At 57.4% G+C, this 20,605-nt stretch overlaps 1 protein-coding gene across 1 annotated transcript; it reads right to left on the reverse strand.

Annotated features, from left to right (window-relative positions):
- Positions 1 to 367: 367 nt before the first annotated feature.
- On the reverse strand, positions 368 to 16,200 carry MDFI (MyoD family inhibitor). Its single transcript, XM_052649599.1, has 5 exons — positions 16,163 to 16,200; positions 14,475 to 14,561; positions 6,976 to 7,161; positions 3,813 to 4,037; positions 368 to 624 (listed from the first exon to the last, which is right to left on the reverse strand). The coding sequence occupies exons 2-5, from the start codon at positions 14,548 to 14,550 to the stop codon at positions 368 to 370; spliced, it is 744 nt and encodes a 247-aa protein (XP_052505559.1). The 5' UTR covers positions 14,551 to 14,561; positions 16,163 to 16,200.
- Positions 16,201 to 20,605: the final 4,405 nt, after the last annotated feature.

The raw sequence follows: 20,605 nt of genomic DNA on the forward strand, positions 1-20,605 counted from the left end.
TCGGGTGGGGTGTGTTTCTTTTCACATTTTGCTGTCCTCGAAGCCTGGGATGGGGGGCAGGGGAGGCAGGCACAGGGGCAGTGAGAGGTAGAGAAGCGCACAGCCCGCGTGCCCCAGCCTCCCCCACGTCCCTGCCCCTCCCCCAACTTTCACAGTGTTCGGCAGCCCTGGCAGCTGATCCAGGAGCAGCTCCCCCTCCTGTGGCCCCCAACTAGGTCCTGGGAAACCGGGAAGGAGGACTGGCACCCCCTCTCACCGGGCTGGGGTTCCAGGAGGGTGCAGGGCGGATGGGAAGGGCCCAGGGGGAGGGGCGGCGCGGCCTGGGGCGACAGCCAGGGACACGGGTGGCCTCTGGAGCGTGCAGGGGTCAGGAGGAGAAGCAGAGGCCGCAGCACTCCATGCAGATCTCCAGGCAGTCGGCCGACTCGCAGCAGGCGTCCAGGATGCCGCAGTCCAGGTCGCAGGGCAGGTCGCAGTCGGCACACTCGCCGGAGCCGCAGCAGCAGCAGCAGAGGCATGAGTCCTCGGAGCTGCAGGAGCCGCACGTGGCGCAGTCCAGGACCAGGTTGCACAGCGTCAGGAACTCGCAGAACAGGCAGGACAGGATGCAGTGGACGCAGCAGTCTGCGGGCGAGAGGGCCGGGGGCTCACTCGGTGAGGAGTGACGCTCGTGCAACCCTCCCTGGGTACTGGGAAATGGGGGCCCACCTTCCAGGTGACCCCAAGGCACAGGGAAGTCACAGGGAGCGAGGGTCTGAAACCCAGCAGCCTAGATCCTGAGTCCCTGCTTCCGAGGGACCGACTCCCTCGGTCGTTTATCTATTTCATGAACATACCCAGGATGGGTATGTTCCAGACCCTGTTCTAAGTGTTGCGCAGGAATTAAACTCATTTAAACTTGTAGCAAAGAAGAGTTGATTCACTGGAAAAGACTCTGATGCTGGGAGGGACTAGGGGCAGGAGGAAAAGGGGACGACAGAGGATGAGATGGCTGGATGGCATCACCGACTCGATGGACATGAATTTGAGTGAACTCCAGGAGTTGGTGATGGACAGGGAGGCCTGCCAAGCTGCGATTTATGGGGTTGCAAAGAGTCGGACATGACTGAGCGACTGAACAGAACTGAACTGACACTTGTAACAACTCCTTGAGGTGGGGCTGTGTCAACCCCTCGATAGAGATGAAGAAACGGAGGCTCGGAGAAGTTTATTCAAAACTGATCCAGGGACTTCCCTGGTGGTCCAGTGGTCAAGAATCCACCTGCCAATGCAGGGGATACTGGTTGGATCCCTGGTCCGGAAAGATCCCACATGCTGTGAAGCAACTAAGCCCACGGTCCACAACTACTGAGCTTGTGCCCTGGAGCCTGGGAATTGCAGCTGCTGCGCCCACGTGCCTTAGAGCCCTGCTTCACAACAAGAGAAGCAATGAGAAGCCTGCACACTGTGACTAGAGTAGACCCCGCTCTCTGCAGCTAGAGAGAGACTGAGCACAGACAAAAGTGAAATAAATAGATAATCTATGCGGAATCCTACCACCCTGCTCAGCCCTTGCCCAGTGACAGCATCCTCACTCACTCCCCGCCTCTGGCCACCCCTGCATTCACACGGAGGCCAGAGGACCCCTGAAAGACTTCCGTTGGATTCCATCCTTCCCGCCCTCAGAACCCTCTAGCGGCTTCCACTTCCCTGGGAGGAAAAGCCCAGAGTGCTCAGTGACCCCCAAGGCCCCTCTCCCATCACTCTGCCGTGGCCACACTGGCTGCTCCCCGTCCTGCAGGCACAGCCTCCTTGTTCTCTCGGGGCTCTGGCCCCAGAAACCTGCTCCGCTCACTCTATCTCTCCTCCTTCAAATGTCTCCCCTCGGTGAAGCCTTCCTCAAGCATCCTCTTCAATAGCGCAAGCTGCCCACCTGACCCCAGCACCCCTGTCCCCTCCCACAGGCCTGCTCTGCCTCCCTGCCTAGGACTCATCACCTTCCACGGCTTACACAGCTCTGCCACCTACTAGAGTACCAGCATCAAAAGGGTGGGCATCCAACACGGGCACACTGCGGGTGCTGAGTAAATAAATATAAGGGGAAGGAATTAACGCATGCTCCCGCCCTTAGGCATCCAGCTGGACGTGGCGGCGCTGGCTCAGCAGCCCAGGCTCTGAACTGCTCAGCGTGTGGCCAGGGTGCTTGGCTGGCACTCCTCCCAGGGGCCGGGCCATAGGCCGTGTCCAGTTCCCCTGACCAGGCGGGCCCCTGGCATAGGCTGCTGGTCCGGTGGGAGTCTCACACTGCCAAGGTGGCTCTGGTGACCACACCCCGGACCTGTGTACAGGGAATCTTTTGCAACCCTAAGAACTGTAGCCTGCCAGGCTCCTCTGTCCATGGGATTCTCCAGGCAAGAATACTGGAGTGGATTGCCATGCCATCCTCCAGGGGCTTCTCCCTACTCGGGGATGGAACCCATATCTCTTAGGTCTTCTGAGTTGGCAAGTGGGTTCTTTACCACTAGCACCACCTGGACGCCCCACTAGGAGCCTCACCTCTCCCCAGTCCTCCCCTGGAACTTCATTAAGTAGCCGCATCAGCCAGTTCTCACCTCCGTGCTAACACGCCCTGGCTGGATCCTCCTACTGGTCCTTTAAGGCTTGCTCAGACACCTTCAGAGCCTTCCCAGACTCCCCTCCCCAGTTTTCGGGGCTGGTGTGGGTATCCCCATGTTCACTTTATCATTCCTGATGTATCATATCGCAGAGTGAGATGACCTGTTTGTGTCTCTCATGAAAGCTTTATGAAACCATGTCCTGGGTACCTTGCACACTGCACAGTGCCTGGCTCATGGGTCATGCTCTGTTAACTTTGTTTCATTTTAAAACATATTTGTTTATTTATTTGGCTGTACTGGGTCTTATTTGTGGTATTCCCCGACCAGGAATCAAACCCAGGCCCTTGCATTGGGAGCGTGGAGTCTTAGCCACTGGACCACGAAGGAAGGCCTCCCTGTTCACTTTAAATGTACGACTATCCCCTTCATAAATAAGGTTCTTGGGCATAATCTGCTCTGGGGGGCAAGGGTGAAAGTTATGAACATGTCATGTGCAAAGGTGTACGCTGAATTCTGTACACTGATTTCAGGTGTATACTGAATTCTGTCTGCAGAGGACCAGCCAGAGTCTCCCAACATGGAGAGAAATTACTTAAAAGTTCTGGGGTTAAGGCCAAGCATCACTGGGTTACAGGCAGCCGTCACCTTGCTGAACTCATGCCTGTGGGGTGGGGGACCTGATTGCCCAGGGCAGCTCCCCAGAGGACCTCTGTGCGGCAGGAACAATGGCTGGGGTATCCAGGTGCTCTGACCTCCCACTGCACTTTGCACCCCCCAACTTTCCCCCAATTAAGCATCTGATGGTGCATCATTTTATTCAGCTATTATGCTCTCACTAGGCAAATGGTCCATTCCTCAAGGAAAATTTCTGTTTCCAGAAATGGGGTGGCTTTGGTTGGACCAGCCCAGATGGTTCCATTCCTTGTTACAGCAACTCTGAGAGAGGAGGGATGAGAAGGGGTGGTCTTGAGAGCTCAGATGTGTCTCCCTTTACCCAGCAAGTGTCCTCTGCAAGGTTCTCTGTCCTGCATCAGATTCCCTGGAGAGCTTGTTAAAATCTAGACTCCTGGGCCCCACCCAGAGGTTCGGACCTTGAGGGCCTGGCGTGGGGATAGGGTGCCGCGCTTCTAAGCAACCTAGTAAAGATGCTGCTGCCACTCCCTGCATCAGACTTCGGGAGGCTTCTCCTCTGGGGAGGCGGAGTGGGGTGCTTACCTTCCTGCGCCTGGAGGGGAATCTGGGAGGCAGCGGACTTGGTGCTCCCCTTGCTCTTCTTGCTGCCCTGGCTAGCAAGAGATGGGTGCGTCTGCAACTTCCGGTGGGCCTTGGGGCCACCCAGGGCACCGTTCCCCGTCCGCCTGGTGCCGCCCAGCTCCGAGGGGTGGCCAGAGCCATTCGCCACTAGTGGGGTGCAGTCCAAGGGGTTCCCCTGGGGCTGGCCTAGAGGGACCATGAGAAAAGGGCAATGGAGGAGAAGGTGGGGGATGGGGTGGCCGGCACAGTCTCCCAGGGTTCTGCTCGACTCCTGCTGGCTTCGTTCCTAGATACACCCCAGGTTACCTAGCTGATCTGCATTTTTGCAGACGAGGAGATGGAGGCCCAGAGAGCAGAACTGACTTGCCCAGAGGCGCATCAAGAATAGCCTCCAAGTAGAGCCTGGCCCCTGACTTCCAGGCCGGGGGTCATTCAAGAATAGACAGAGGTGCGGGCAAGAGGAGAAGCGCAGGGGCCTGCACCCCACCTTCTTACCTCACATGAAATCCACTCTCCTGCTCTTGGGGTCTGGGGATTTTGGTGAGAGTGGTGGCAGAGAGGGGTGGAGGGGCAGCTGGGAAGTAGTTAACTGTCACCTCGGCCCCTGCCAAGCCCCCAGCTGCTTCTGCCCTTCGAGTGGCGGGTGATTCATTGGAAACATCTGTTTGGAGATGAACGCCTTGCCCTGGAATCCAGGGGGGCTCCTCACAACAGCCCCCCCACCTCCTGCTCCTTCCGCCCCCAGCTCCCCTGCCCCCGCTGGAAGAAAGTTTGCTGAGCGGCCCTTGGGGTCCAGGTGGGGAGCGGGAAAGGGAAGAGGGTGGCCAGTAGGGAGACCTCAGAAGCCAGGAACCCTGGGTCCCCATCCCAGACTGAGGGACCAAACCAGCTTATCAGTGGGGTGCGGGGAAAATGGTCCTGGAGAGCATGCCAGCACCTGGTTCCTTCCCTCACCTCACTCAGGTTTGCCCACTTGGATGGTACGGTTCTGTCCCCAAAAGATGAAGGCAAGTGTGTGTGTATGTGTGTGTGTGTGTCTGTGTGTGTGTGGGGGGGTCTTTGTGTCTGTGTGTCTGTGTGTCAGGGCAGGAGTCTGAGAAGGGGTCACAAGAGTTCGAGGACTCCTCTGCTCAGGGCCCCTGACTCCTGGGTGGGATCCTCTGGCCCTGAGGACCCTTAGTAAATGTGTAAATTTGGGGCACTTCCTTCTCTCCGGCCCTCGGGTCTGGATCCCCAGGTCCCTCCAGGCCAAACCTCCGGGTCTGGATTGTGGCAGGAGATGTCGGGGGGCGGTGGCGGGTGCTGGAGGCTGAGGGGACAGAAGGGGGCCTGACTGGGGGTGCTGGGCCTTCTAGTAACGGTGGGAGCACTTCGCCGGGCACCCACTGCATGCCGGCACTGTTCAGAGCACTCGGGGTGCGAACTGTTCTCTGTATTGCTATGGGGCAGTATCCTTTTACAGATGAGGAAACTGAATCCCGGAGATGTATAGAAACTTGTTCAAGGTCACACAGATAAGGGTCAGAGGTAGGATCAGCCTGGAGGCTAAAAGGTGGGACTCCAAGGGCAGAGGGGCGAGGATGGGGGCAGAAGTTGGGAGACAAAGGGCTGAGGAATGATTGCGACTACCACAACCATCACTACTCTTGTAATTAGTAGCCAGCATGCTTTGAGCTGTGACGAGGTGCCAGATATAGTGCTGAGAGTCCTATGTGTAATAATTTCATTAAGCATCAAACAGAACTACTGTTACTAGCCCATTTTATAGATGAAAAAACCAAGGCCCAGAGAGGGTAAAACTTGCCAGAGCTTCCACAGCTAGGCTGTGGAGTGGGAAGGAGAAAGGAGATGACAAGCTTGGGGGTGGCGGGGGTCAGGGCAAGATGGGAGACAGAGCCGGGAACCTTTGGCCCTGAGCAGCAGCTGGTGCCTGCATCTGGGTAAACAGGGGTAAGGCCATGGGAAGTGGCCAGGCCTGAATCATCCTGCCCCCACCTCTGGGCTACACGAGGGGGTGGCGGGGTGGGGGGATGACTGCGCTGAGTCCTTGGCCAGCTTTGGTGCCCTCTGCCCTGCTGCCTAAACACAGGCGCAGTGACCAGAGGGCGGGGGCGTGTGGTGAGCTGAGGGCCCCGGGAGATTTGGGCGGACACAGAGCTCGCCTGTGGCCACGGCCGTGGGGGCTGAGTCACAGAGCAAACACCCAGGGCCCATGGACACAGGAGCGTCTGTCCCTTCCAGGCCCTCTCCTCCGTGGCCACGGCATTTACCTCTTTCTCTCAGTCCTGCTGGTGGGTGTGTCTCGAGGGCAGTGTGCTAGCAGGATTAGTAACCCCGACTTCCAGGGTGTCCAGCTTACCCCAAATGCCCTGCCTGAAAGCGGCTGCATGACTCTGCCATGCCAGCAGGGCAGGCAGGCATAGGACAGAGCCCTGCACCAGGAGACTCGAGCTCCCCGGTCTGTGTCCAGGGTGAGGGAGCCTCAGTTTCCTCATCTGTAAAATGGGCTTGGCAAGAGCTATCCAGCTGCCTCACTACAGACTGATTTGGAGAGTCTGAGAGCTCATACAGAAAAAGAAAGTTGAAAAGTACCAATGTGTCCCATAGATTTTGCCGATCTTACTGGCAATTACAAAATGATTTTGGAAGCCCCTTCCTCTGCTTCTGAGGGTGATGGTGGCGAATTCTCCCCTTCCAAGACCTCCTCGGAGACATGGAGCCAAACCCGGGAACACAGCTGAGTTTTGCTCCTTTCTACTCAGAGCAACTAGAAGCGTCCCTCCTGTCATTTTGCTCTTGACACCCTGAAAGCTGGGCTGCCTCGGGCTCTGATTTCCTGCCCTCGGGCCCCAGCCCCCCTCCGTAGACTGCACGCGCTCTCGTTCTGAACCACACTGCCTGCAGCCTGTCCACACTCATTCTGAACTAATTTATCATTTTGTGGATAGAAATGATGTGGATGTCCTCCTAGACAGCAAGGACAGTCTTATACTCTTCCACTGCCCACACCTCAAAGTCCTGGCCCAAGCTAGGCTTCCATGGGCACCCAAAGCCCATCTGTGCTGGATTCCCTAGAGTGACCCCCATTTATTGCCACCCCAAACCCCAGACCCCTAGGACTCACGTGTCACAGCTTCTATGGGGACATCGAGGTCAGTGCTGTCCAGGGCCTGGGGGGGCCCAGGGTCATTGCCTTGGGTCATGGAGGGTGCCGCTGCTTCCTCCAGGGAGCCCTCCTCAAGCGCTGCCTCCACGGGGTGAGCAGATCCGGTCACTACCTCCAGCCCAGGGAGGAGGGATGGGGTCTGGGCTAGAAAAAAGCAGACGACTGAGGGACATCTTCCTGGTGCCCTCCAGCTGGCCCAGCCCTGGTCCCCTCCCCGCAGCCCAGAATGCCCTGAGCCCTCATTCTTGGTTTCTGTACCAGTTACCCAGCGCTTACCCTATCTGGTAACGGTGCCAGCCTCTAAAATAGAAAGTTCTCAAACCACAGCCTATGAGCGAGCAAGGGTGTGTGCACGTGCGTGTGTGTGTGTGTGTGTGTGGTCAGGGAGGGGGCCAGAGATGCATGGCACAAAGGAAAGTGGGGGAAGGAGGCAGAGGCACAGTGCAGGAGAGAACAGACGGTCAGCGATGGGGAGATAGGAACAGGCATCCAGAGTGACGTGGAGAGAGAAAGAATCAAAAGGATGTGAAAGGCAGAAGCGAAGAGAGACAGTGCATCAGAACTCGAGAGACCGGGCACGTAGACGCCCAGTGACAGACAGCCCAGGACAGGCAAGCAACTAAGAGCAAGGCAGTGATGGAGAGAAAGATAAAGATGGGGCCAGAGGCAGAGGCGATGGAGAGGGCGCAAGATACAGATGGAGAAACGGTGAGAAACCAGGGCAGAGAGAGAGGACGATAGCACGAGAAAGAGTCCGAGAAGCCTGGGGTGAGGCGGAGGGGCTCCAGGCAGGAAGAGAGACAGGGAGACGGCCCAAGAGGGCTGGAAGAGGCGGCTGGCAGCCACATGTAATTACAGTGAGCGGCTCGGTCCCTCTCTCCAGGGTGGGCGGAGGGCAGACATGGAGCCACCTTCAAACCCACAGTTCCTGAGGCAGCAGGACCAGGGCCGGCTGGGCCCAAGTAGGAAAGTTCTGGGGGCTGGGAGGTGGCACGGGGAGGCAGAAAGGTGACCGGGCGTGGGAAAGCCTGAGGGTGGACAGGAGAAAGTGAGGCCTGGGGTCACAGGGCCAGGGGCCGAGGTGGGGCAATGATGGGGTGCAGCCTGGGCCTCCCATCAGCCCCCAGGTTGTGCAGTGGGAATGACAGGGGCACCCCAAGAGGGTGCCCCTTCCCCCAAGCCATGATGGGAGCAGGGGAGATGGAAATGGAGACCAAAGGGCCCAGGGAGGGGAGAGCCACACAGGGAGCTACAGAGAAAGACGAGAAAGGGTGATGAAATCCAGACAGTAAGAGGTCAGCGCCCACCCATCCACACCACGGAGAGATCACGAGACACACCCGCAGGGACAAAGACTAGTCTTAGAGACAGCAGCGGAGCCGACCGCAGAGCACAGATGGCCTTAGGGACAGGGTCTTTCTCTGAGCTGTCTCCAAATGAGGGCAGGGAGCAATTCAGGTTGGGCTCGCGGGTCTAGGGGGCAGGAGCATCTGCAGGGGAGGGGACGATCCAGGGCCTCGGATTCCCCTGGACGATCCTTGTTCCAAAGACTGGTCTCCCATGGCAGGGGGTGGAGGCTCCAGGGGCCCCAAGGAGGTTGCCCAGAGAGCGGCAGGCGTGCTCCAACCTGCCCGGGGAAACCACTGGCCCTGCCTGGAGCTGGGAGCTGGGACAGGGGGAGGGAGCACTGGGGCTGCAGCCACCCCTGAAGGGTGGCAGTTATGTGCTGGGAACCCCTCCTGGTGCCCAGGGAGGCAGGGGGTGGGTTCCTCCAGCCCCATCCATTCCTTAAGCTCCTCTCACCACCTGGCTAATAGGTTAATAGGAGGACAAGTGTTTTTTTGCTGGGCCTACGGGAAGCAGGGGAGCAGAGATGACCCCCAAGGGGGAGCCAGGCTGCCCGCCTAGTGGTGGAGGCTGATCTACAGTGGAGCAGAGGGGATGCTGGAGGCCAAGACCAAGCTGAGAGGGAGGCTCACAGCTTGAGTTCTAGTTCCCAGGAAGAGAGGGGGCTGCCCAGCTCCAGCCTCTGGCCCCAGAGGCGTCCTGCCAGAGCCCGGAAGTGGGAGTGCTGACCCTCCCAGGCACTATAATGACAGAGGCCCGAGCCAGGAGCTAGAAGAACCAAGCCCTGGTTTTTACCGGATACCAGCTTGGGCAAGTTACTAGGACTTAGGTCACCCTGCATGAAAAGGGGGCAAGCATGCTTATCCCTCAGGGTTTCAAAGAGTAAACGAAACCCTCAGCAGTACCTGGCACGCAGGGGGCCACTCCCATACGCTTCCTCCGCCCGTGCCCTGCCTGACCTCTCTCCTCTCCCTTCCTTCCTTTCCTCCTTCCTTCCTGTGCTGTTTGGTGTGACAGCGACGACACACCCCCCCCAGTACGTCAAGCACTGGGTGGACCACAGTGAGAAAGACCAGGTCACTGACCCAGGAGCTCTCTGTTGGGGTAGGGGTGGGTGAGAGTCACACACACTGAAGGGCAAGGGTTACAGCATGGGCAGCTAAGGACTGTGGAAGCAGAGAAGGCGGGCACTCATCCCTGGGGTGTGGTGTGTGTGTGTATGTGTGTGTGTGCAAGTCTAGGAGGCTTCTTGGAGAAGGCAATGCCCATATCGGGTCTTGAGTAATCAATCAGTCAGCAAAGAAGGGGGAAAGGAAGTTCTGAGACCAGCAGCAGACCCCGGCGTGAACAGCTGCGGAGTGAACGAGGGAAGATAGAGCAACTGCGTGGTGGGCCTTGTGGTCACGTCCCAGGCTTTCTCCTGAGGTCACCAGGGAACACAGAGGTGACACTGTCACTCTTGGAGTGGAAGGAGCCGAGCCTGCAGCTCTCTTGGGCCCCCAGGGTTGGAGAGGGAGGAAATTGAGAAAGCAGGATTAGGAGACGGGTCCCCACCCCGGCCCTCCTCCCCGACATGTCGACTGCCACGCTCTGGGCAGTCTCTCCTCACAGTCACCTACAGGGCTGGTGACCTTGAATCTAGTGGGAACAGGAAATTACAGAAAGCCCAGACGAGGTCCTGAGGAGGCCCCTCCTGCAGGAAGCCTGGCATTCTGGGGTGAGCATCAGACCACGGAAGGAAACTAGAGAGGAAAGTAAAGCCAGTCCAGTTGTCTTGACCTGGAAACACGGACAGACAGGCCTCTTGGAGCCAGAGGGCAGCAGAGGGGACCCAGCAGACACTGGAGGAGAAACCCTGAGGGCAGAAAGGCAAACTGCAGAGGGCGCAAAGATGGGGAGAAGGCTGAGGAGGACCAAGAAGCGGCAGGGAAACCTGCCTGTGGGTGATGCACGGTCCGGAGGCCTCGACGCCAAGATGCTGGACCAAAAGCAGCTCTCACCGCAAGCACACGGGGCAGCAAACCCAGATAAGAGGCCAACCATCAAGAGGCCAAAAGACCCTAGTTTTCCTTCTTGGGACCAGGAGACCCCTGCTCAGCCCCAGAGGGGAGAACGTCTCTAAAGAGAAACTTCTGGAGGGTGGGGAGGCCAGCAAAGGCCAAGGGCCACCAGGTAGACAAGCAGCTTAAGTTGCCTAGGCATGAAGGCACCTGCCCAGGGTGGGGGTGGTGTGAGAATCCCTGGTTGGAGTCCTGCCCTCCCTGGAGGTACCATCTGCTCACCCACAGGTATATCTGCCCCATCTGATCAAACAGCCACTTTTTTTCTGATGTGCACAGGGGTAATTCCCAGGAAATGGCAACTCACTCCAGTATTCTTGCCTGGAGAATTCCATGGACCGAGGAGACTGGTAGGCTGTACTCCATGGGGTTGCAAAGAGTCAGACACGACTGAGTGACTATCACTCACTCACTCCAGGGGTTAGGACTCTGCACCTCCTATATGTCTTGCTGCTGCTAAGTCGCTTCAGTCGTGTCCAACTCTGTGCGACCCCATAGACGGCAGCCCACCAGGCTTCCCCATCCCTGGGATTCTCCAGGCAAGAACACTGGAGTGGGTTGCCATTTCTTTCTCCAATGCATGAAAGTGAAAAGTGAAAGTGAAGTCGCTCAGTCGTGTCTGACTCTAGCGACCCCATGGACTGCAGCCTACCAGGCTCTTCCGTATATGTCTTGAGATGCAGCCAAAATAATAATAATAATAATAAATTAAAAATAAGATAATTGTATACTGGGAGCCAGCGATGAGGTGGGCATCTCTGAGCAGAAGCCCCAGTCCTACACCTCTCTCAAGAGTCTCCAAAGAAGAAATGCAGAAAGGCAAGGGCCCCTATGCCTTGATATACTCTCATCCTTGGCACAGGACAATGCCTTGAGTTCTGGAAAGACAGCCTCAGAAGAGGGTAGAAAGGTCACATTTAAATCCATAAGCCTGAGAGGGAAGCAGAAAGACTTGAGCTTCAGCTGGACCCTGGGCGCTCCCTTTGTTTGCCATTCCTGGACCGAGAGGGAGTTGGGGGGACCTCTTCCAGGTGGGATGGGTTCAGCCCAAGCCTGGAAAGGGCCCACAGAACCCACGTCCTCGAGCTCCCATGCCTGCTTCCTCCAGCCGAGCCTGCTTCCTGTCTTTGTGGACAGTGGGCCCAGCCTCTCCCCCTGGAGCTCCTACCATCTCTGCAGAGACACCCGGGATCTGATCTGCTCAGAGAGCAATGACTGGAGACCTTTATCCCAGTCCCTCCTTGACCTGGTATTCAAGGCCTCAGTCTATGCCTTCAACCTCATCAATGGGCAGGATCCTGTGTTCCAGGTCGACTGACCTCTCCGTGGTCCCAGGCCACCACTGGGCCTTCTGCCCAATCCACCCAGGCTTCTATTGTCCCTCTGGATCAGAAGGTCCTACCCCTCCCCTCTCCCCAAATCCAATCATCCTTCACCACCCAGCCGGAGGTTCACCTCTTCCTCCAGAAAGACTTCCCTGACCCTTGAGCCACCAGTCTCTCCTCGGAGTGGCCACTTCCTGAGGATTCAGCACCCAGAGCTCGCTGCTGTAAACTGTAACTGGGAGTGAAGCGTGGGTCCTCAACCAGCCCTCCCCAGCTCTCGCTTGGGGCGGCGTCAGTGTCATCTTTGCACCCCCAGTGGCACTAAGCCAATGTCTGATTGGTGAGGACTGAGTTCTGGAGTCTAGAATGCCCCAGGTTGGGAGGAGGAGAGAGAACCAGAAGGTGAGGATTAGGGTTGGCGCCTGGCACCGCGACAGGAAGAACGTGGGCTTGCTTGATACACACTGCGACCCAAGGGACACAGGCCCAGGCCACCAGGCCAAGGACTGGAGAGGGCCTGAGCTGACCAGTTAGGCTGGGTCCAGCTGGTTTTATTTTAGGTCTGAAAGCTCCAATTCCCCAGGAAATTCACTTCAGAACCAACAGCAGGAATGTGACGCCCCAGTGCTGGACAGAAATGTGCTGTGGGTTAGGGAGCCAGGCTCCCGGGCTCTCAGGGCTGGAGCAGGAGGAGGCCACTGGAGGAGCCAAGGGTGCGGGGGCTTGGCCACCCGGCCGGACCAGAGCTGCCCTGAGCCCCCTTGCTCCCCGTTTCCATCCTGGGAGGCTGAGGGAGGGGCTGACTTGCTACCCCCGGGGTAGCGCCCGTGGCCTTGCTGTTCTGTCAGCGCTCAGCAGGGAGCGTGGGGGATTCTGGTCTCGGATTCAGGCGTCTGTGGGGTTTTGGCTGGGTGTCCTGCGGTTTGGGCTTCCTGGGCAGCAAGCTCAATCTCCCAAGGCGGCAGAGCCAGGCCTTCTTGTGTTATGAAAGCCACATTGTCTGGCCCTGCCCAGGCTGGGGAGGGGGCTTGCTGGGGCTCGGGCCTCAAGTTACAGCCCAGGACTTAGCCCTTTCCCAGTGGCCCACCCAGGCCCTTGTCCCGGCTCCAGGCTCCAGCACATTCAGCCCCTCCTCCCCCCTGCTGGGGCGGAACGGGTCACACAGGAGAGAGGGTCTTGGAAGGAGAGAGTGGAAGAGAGAACAGAGAAAGTGGATAAGCCAGGGAAGAAGGCAGGGGAGACGGGGAGAGAGGTGGAGAATCAGGAGGCCGAGAAAGAGAGAAGGGGCAAGAGACAGAAAGAGCCTTCCTAGGCCCCTGCCCCGAGCTCTCCCCCCAGGCTCCAGAAGCCCATTCCTGAAGAAGTTTATATCCCAGAAGTCCCCACTCCAGGGGCCCCACATTCCGGGGGCAGCCTGAGGGCTGGCGGGATGCGGAGCAGACACATTGGTTTCATGTATGTGCGGGCCCCTGGCCAGCCGTCTGCCACTTGCCCTCCCATCACTTTAGACAGCATTCCCCCCACCCCCCACAGCTCTGCGTCTCCAAAGGGCCAGTGTCCACACCAGGTAGACTTGGGTCTTTCCAAATGGGCAGACCAGTCCCTATGGGTGGATGTGGAGACTGAGGCCAGAGAGGGGAAGAAACTTGTCCAAGGCCATGCAGCAAGTTCAAGTCAGAGGTTCAGGAAGAGACCTCCATTATTTGGAGACTCAAAGAGGGGAGAAAGGGCTAATGGGGCTGGGTGAGAGGGAGGCAGATGATCAGACTAACCTAGAACTGAGATTAAAGGCATGCCATCCAGGCCTGTGCTCCTGCCCGCCACCCTTCCGCCTTCCCCAATAAACCCAAGATGTTCCTGACTTCTCCCTGTTGCTGCTGTCTACTGGGAGCCTCAGCGCACATGTGTATGGTGAGAAGGTGGACTGAGAGCCACATCACCAGGACTCCCCAGGGCCCCTGCCCCCTTCCCAGGTCCCCTTAGAAAGTCGCAAACCCTGGGCAGGGGGGACGCTCCTGCAGGAATAATTTCAGGGAAGTTACAGATCCTGTGTTTGGGGGAAGGGACAGTTCACTTGAGTGGTGGGCACTTGGTTGGGGTGAGTGCCTGAAACAGAGAAACCGGGAGAGAGAAGGAGGTGGGGGCGGGAGAAACTCTGCGTATGTGTGTATGTGTGTGTGTGTGTCTGTGTGTGCAAGCAGGGTAGGAGTGGCGGGGGCTGGCCAGGCCCGGGTGGGGAGGAAGGCGAGCGAGAGGAGATGGCAAGGAGGGGAGGGGCCGATCCTGCAGCCGCTTGCTGTGGACAAAAGTTTTCGGGAAGCACTAGGCTAGGATGGGGGAAGGGAAGGAGAGAAAGACTCAGACACCCCTACCTCCGCCTGAGGCCCCCATAAATATTTACACACTGGGCAGAAACGGTTGGGACACAAATCCCAGACGGACAGACAGACACTGCGGTGTGTGTGTCTGGTGTTGGGAGTGGGGAGAGCTGGAGCCAACTTGGCGCGGCCGCTGCCTCCGTTCGGGCCCTGCCCCCATTGTCCCAGCCCTCCACTCTCCTTGGACCCAGTCCCCGATACCCAGATTTCTCGCCCCCACCTCCACTCAGGGTCCCCCGAACCGTCTCCTCACTTCTCAAAGAGGAGAGGGGAGAATTACCAGCCACCCTCCCCCAGCCGCCTACCCCCGCTCCCGTCCGGTCTTGTTCTACATCCCTGGTTCCTACCTGGGCCCGGGGCTGCGCTGGGGGCTCCATGGGGCGCGTCGCAGTGAGGGGGGTGCTGGCCACTCACCTGGGACATCGGCCCGGGACCTGCGAGAAACAAGGCTCAGCGGGTGTGGCGGAAGGTCCCCGCGCGCGCGCGCGCCGGGGAAAAGGGGGCCAGGGCAGGGGGCGATCCAGCCGCAGCCGCGCGCCCACCCCCTCCCGGCTCGGTCCGGGACTGACTGACTCTAGTGAGCTGCGCGCCGATCTCTCGCCTCGCGGGGATCACCGCGCGGGGCCTGCCATGCGCACCGGCCGCGGGCGCCCCAGCCCAGGGGCCACTCGGCTTCTCCGCGCCCCTCCCCTCTCACTCGCTTCTTTCTCGCATTTCGGCGCCAGCGCGCGCCTCTCGCTCCCTTGCTTCTGCCTCCTCTCCCTGCAGCCCCCTCGCTCCTCCCTGGCTCGCCTCGCCTCTTCCCTCCCCTCCTCTCCGGCCCACCCTCTCCCCGCCCCCTCCTCGCCTTCCCAGGCGCCCCCCCACCACGTCCCTCCCCCAGCGCCGGGCTAGGCGCTGCCTGGGCCGGACACGTCTGTCCGCGGGGCGCCGCGGCCGGAGCCCCCACAGGAAGCCGGCTCCGCGCGTTTCCTCCGAGCTCTCGGAGCTGGGCCCCAGTCTCCCCAAATCTCCGCCCCCCTCCCAGGCCCAACTCCCCGGGAAGCTTGCAAAGGGGGCCGCGAGTTCCCCTTCGCCTGCACTAAACTCTGCAAAAGTTTTGGAAAAAGCAAAAGAACGAGAGAGAGAGAGAAACCACGGTGATCACAACTACCTCGTGCCAATTGTCTGAGTATTGGTGGCTCCCAAATCTCGTTGTCCCAAAGATGGGGAGTGATCGAGTTTCTCAGGCACGCTTCGCCCACTCCCTCGGTCCCCGCCCGCGGTCCTAAGCTGTGGCATAGACCGGGTGCCCACCCCGCCAGAAGCTATCCCTTCGGGAAATCCGGTTGGTGACATTCGAGCCTCCCGTGTCCCAAGAGCAGCCCTTAGCATCCCTGATTCCCCCACCCCCACCAGCCGCACGTGGGAATTTGGGTCAGAAACCCGGCTTTGGAGGCAAACAGGGGTTCTGGAGTTCAGTCCTTCATTTGGCTCCACACTGGAATCCGAGGCCTTCCAAACTGCGGGGTGCTTGGGAAAGAGGCGAGAGTAAGCCCCTCGTGGGGGAGGGGGGTGTGAGGGAGGGGGTGTGTGGGGGAGGGGCATCCGGGCGACCCATCTGGAATTGAGCTGGATCCCTCCTCAGGGCGGGGGTAGGAAGGAGCTGCGACCAGACAGGCGTGGTGGGGGTGGGGGTGGGGGGTTAGTTCAGGGACCCTAGCTTGGCACCCGATCCCCGAGGAAGGGGGAGGCGTGGAGCCTGCGGCCCACCGGGTGAGGGGTGGGCGGGCCCGGAGACGATCAGGTGGGCCGCCCGCTGGGGTGACGGCGTCTGGCCGCACTAGACCGAGGACGCCTGGGAGCCGCGTCTGGGCTCCCCACCACGAGGGCCGGTGAGCAATTAGGGAGGCGGCGGCGGCGCCAGGCCAGTTCTCCCGGTTCCGCCTTCCAAGCCCAGGCTTGAAGCCGGGGCTGGGACGCGAGGGCCGAGCTAGGGACCCAGGGCCTCTTCTCTGTGTTCCCCAGCGCCCCCCACCCCGCACTCGCTACTTACGATGCTCAAAGGTCCTCGTGGCGCCGTCGCAGCCAGGACCACTGTGGCCCCCAGGGGTCTCGCCACCAAGAGGCAGCGTCCCCGCGATGAGCCCAGGTGCCTCCGGCCGGAAGTGGAGGCCCCCAGGTGGGGAGGAAGGGGTCCCACTCCCGGGGCCGGGCTGCCTGCTGCGGAGCCCGGCCTGGAGCCCCGGGAGCCAGCCGGGATCAGGCTGCTGTCTGGAAGTTCTGGGGAGCGGGGCGGATTCCCCTTTCCTCGCAATGGCTGAGTCACCGGGACGCACCCGCGGGGCTTGGCGACGGCAGCATTCTTACGGGTTTACCTGGGCCCCAGAGCTTGGCCTCATCCGCCTCCAAGATTGGAAGTGGAAGCACATAAGGTGGGAGGGGAGGGGGTGGACATTGTCTCCAGGGCAGCCTCCACTGTCTCTCTCCTCTCCTGCATGTGCGGCCCCTCCCTAAGCGCAGACCCCAGCCCTGCACCATTGACCAGCCCCCCCACACCTCTTCTCAGTCTCTAACCCCAGCCCCTAAACTCTGGATCCGCCCAGTCTCCCAGCCTCTCTGTCTGAAATCACCTGCTTGGGATCAGAAGTCCCCTGACTCTGGCCCAGCACCAAGTAATATGTCTGGTTTGTTGGAAATGTAAAAACAGGCTTTAGATTTAATCCCACATGCTGATTATACAGGTGTGCTCAGTGTGTGAAAATTCAGCAAGGTGAACATTTATAGTGCAGGTACTTTCTTTTTTTTAAAATATGAGTATTATACTTGAATAAAAAGTTGGGAAAACAAAAACACCCACTAATTAAAATCAGCATTCCAGGACACGGTATGGCGTGATGACCAGGTGGTGGGGTTTGGCATGGGACTCCAGTTCCAGACTTCAGTTCCACCATCTACCTGTTTTCCTGGGAAGTCCCTTTACCTCTCTGAGCCTCAGGAGGAACACACATTGGGACCCTCCACGTGGACCTTCATAGTTTCAGTGCAATCCAGGATCAGGGCTAGGATGAGGTAACTGGGAGACTCTGCTGGGGTGCGAAATTTGGGAAGGTGCCAATATAAAAAACATTGTCATTCGATATTAAAAAGTAAATCAGCAAATTACAGCCCTGCCAGCTAGCTGCCTATTTTTATAAATAAAGTTTTATTGGAACCAGGGCTGAGATTAAAGTGAAACGAGTGAGATGGGATCATGAAAATTCAGGTTTAGATCCTGTTTTCATTTAAAATGTTGGCATTTTGTTCATTAGAGATTTTTTGCATTAATTTCAATTTTTAGATATATTGCAGGAAAATATGGGTTTATGTTAATTCCCAAGGTTTTTTTTTTTTTTTTTTTTGCTGCTCCCTTAAAGTTTCACGCCTGAGCCTCACTCACTTTAGGTCTTGCACACCTCATCCTTGTCCTTGGCCTATTACTGTCTCTTCCCAAAGGACCTGACTAGGACCCCAGAGTAAATGAATAGAGGCTGAAGATGGTTCCACCACCTCCAGACCCCACCCCACAACACCAAGTGGGCTCTGCAGACGAGCCCAGACCTAGCTTTCCTGGGGCCCAATAATTAGTTCAGAGTCAAATGCAAAGTGCTCACAATGGCCTTCAGGCTCCCAGAGTTGGGCTCTACCTGCCCTCACTTCCATCTCCCCTCACTCATTTCTTTCCAGCCTTGCTGCTTCCCGAGTTTGTTTTTTCAGCTGGTCTTGTGTGTTTGCTCAGGGCCTTTGCACTTGCTCTCTCTTCTGCCCAGAATGTGCTTCCCCTAGCTATTCACTTGGCCCCCTTCCTTGTCTTTCCCTACTTAGGTCATCTTCTCAGAGAGGCCATCCCAGACCCCTCGCTTTCTGTCCCCTCCCACCACTTTATTATTCTTCATAAACCTTTCACCTCTTTTCCTATTTATGTACTTGTTTGTTGACTAGCAGAATGTAAGCTCCAGGGGAGAGGGGACTTTGGTCTGTCTCCTAGGGTACTCCCTAGAACTGGGTCTGACACAGGTAGCTCAATATATATTTCCAGTTTTGCAGATGGGAAAACAAGGGGCCAGAGAGGGAAAGGGGCTAATGCAAGTCACGCAGTGAGCTGGTGGTAAAAGCTTACCAAGCGCCAAGTTTTCCAACTTCCAACTCAGTGCTCTTTCCTGCCTCCTGGGGCTTTCCCTCACCCCCTTACCCCCACAGCCCTCCAGACAGTGAAGGGTGACAGTCGCCCTGCGTGGCTCTCCTATCGGCTCCCTTCCACACAATGTGATTACAGAGCCTGGCCTGGCTCCAGCCCCTGGCGTCCACCCCTCCCCAGTGTCCCGCAGGCGTGCACAGCTCTTCCCGGCTTCCTGTCGCTGGCACAGGACCAGTCGGTGGCTGGGCTGGGTTCCACAGCTGGACCACAGCTGTGGTCTTGGTGCCCTGGAGAGTGGGGGACGGGCCGCTGTGGCGCAACCTCCCTGCAGAGGACTTGCGTCCAGGGGGGAGTGCTTGTGTGTTGTTGGGGGAGGGGCTGGATAGGAAGTGAGGGCCCTGCCAGGATCGCTGTCCCTAATGAGCAGAGTGGAGGATGGGGCTCCCCGCCCTTTCTGGAGGACATGGCATGTGGAAGTGGCAGGGAGCTCTGGGTCCCAGGCCTGCTTCTGTTCCTCTCTGTATTCTTGGTGATCAGAAGACAGTGGTTCGGTACACAGGAGCTGGGTATATTCTGTGTGCCAGTCCCTTGCTGGACGGTTCTAGACTTGTTGCTTCCTTTAATACCCACACAGTCTGGATAGCTATTATCCCCATTTTACAGATGAGGAAACCGAAGCACAGTGAGGTGAAGTGACTTGCCCATGGCCACACAACTAGTATGGAGTGGAGCTGGGACTTGTACCACATTTCTTTTTTCACTTTTTAGCCATGCCACGTGGTATGCGGGATCTTAGTTGCCCAACCAGGGATTGAACTGCTGCCCCCTACATTGGAAGCATGGAGTCTTAACCACTGGATCACCAGGGAAGTTCCCTGAACCACATTTCTGAAGCCCAGTGCAGTGATCATTCTGGTCCCTGACAGGGCCTTTACTACAGAGGGAGAACGGTGATTTTCTCCGGAGGTGTCCCCCACCTCCAAGCTGGCTACCAGAGGTGGAGGCCGTGGCCCTGCTCCCCTCCTCTGAATCTTTGGTAATTGACAGCCTAGAAAGAGTGGGGCTTGGTTTAATGTCATGGAGACCCAATTTGCACCTTGGCGCAGTCTCTTCTACCTAGCTCTGTGATTTGGGAAAAGTCATTTGAATTATTTGAGCTTCCAGTTCTGTTGTGTGAACCCGAGAGGACTGTTCTCATCCCACAACTGGGGAGAAATTAAATGACCACCTGGTACAACATCACAGGCTTCAGTAAATGGTAGTTCCTTGGTTCTGTGCTCCTTCCTGGACATTCATCCCCCAAACGAGGGGAACCTCACAGGGCACATATATGTCCATTGTTCTGAGTTTTGTTTCATGAGTCTTGTTTCATACCCTTATATGGTGCTTACTATGTGACAGGCACAGATCACAGCACTTTGGGTGAATTAACCAGTTTAATAGTCACAACATTAAATATCAATTTATATTAAATACCAGTATTTCCTTCATTTCACAGGTGAAGAGAGAAGCACAGCAAGCTTAAGTAACTTGCCTGAGCCCCACAGCCTCCCCTTCAGCCCCATCTTCCCTGGGGGAGTGGGAGGGGCCTCAGGTCATCACTGAGCCTCTTGTCATTGTTCAGTCGCCAAGTCGTGGCTGACTCTGTGACCCCATGGACTGCAGCATGCCAGGCTTTCCTGTCCACTGTCTCCTGGAGTTTGCTCAAATTGATGTCCACTGAGCTGGTGATGCTGTTTAACCATCTCATCCTCCGCCACTCCCCTCTCCTTTTGCTTTCAATCTTTCCCAGCCTCAGGGTCTTTTCCAATGAGTCAGCTCTTTGCATTAGGTGGCCGCTGGAGCTTCAACTTCAGCATCAGTCCTTCCAATGAATATTCAGGGTTGATTTCCTTTAGAACTGACTCTTCTTGCAGTCCAAGAGTCTTCTCCAGCACCAGGGGGACTTCATTGATCCTCTCCTGCTGGATAAATCTTCTTCATCCCCCTGGTAAGCTAATTAACTCTGAGCTGCTGTTCAGTTCAGTTCAGTCGCTCAGTCATGTCTGACTCTTGGTGACCCCATGGACTGCAGCACACCAGGCCTCCCTGTTCATCACTAACTCCCAGAGTAAGCTGCTGTTAATCATGTATAAATGTCTTCATGCACAGGCCTCCAAACTTTTTTTCTTAGTAATTCAACTTTATAACAATTTTAAGTAAACCTGTTAACATTTTCTGGACAGTGCCAGCATTTGGATTAAATTTTTAAAAACCTATTTTTTAGAGCAGATTTAAGTTCACAGCAAGATTGAGTAGAAGTATAGTGAGTTCCTGTATATC

The sequence above is a fragment of the Budorcas taxicolor genome, chromosome 11, assembly GCF_023091745.1.
Source record: "Budorcas taxicolor isolate Tak-1 chromosome 11, Takin1.1, whole genome shotgun sequence".
Taxonomy (NCBI): Eukaryota; Metazoa; Chordata; class Mammalia; order Artiodactyla; family Bovidae; genus Budorcas; species Budorcas taxicolor.

Coding starts and splice junctions, on each gene's coding strand:
- MDFI (XM_052649599.1), bottom strand. CDS start 14,550: ATGTCCCAGGTGAGTGGCCAGCACCCCCCTCACTGCGACGCGCCCCAT. Junction 7,162..14,474: donor CAGCGCAGCCCCGGGCCCAG/GTAGGAACCAGG, acceptor GCTTTTTTCTAG/CCCAGACCCCATCCCTCCTC. Junction 4,038..6,975: donor CCCCATAGAAGCTGTGACAC/GTGAGTCCTAGG, acceptor TGGTCCCTCTAG/GCCAGCCCCAGGGGAACCCC.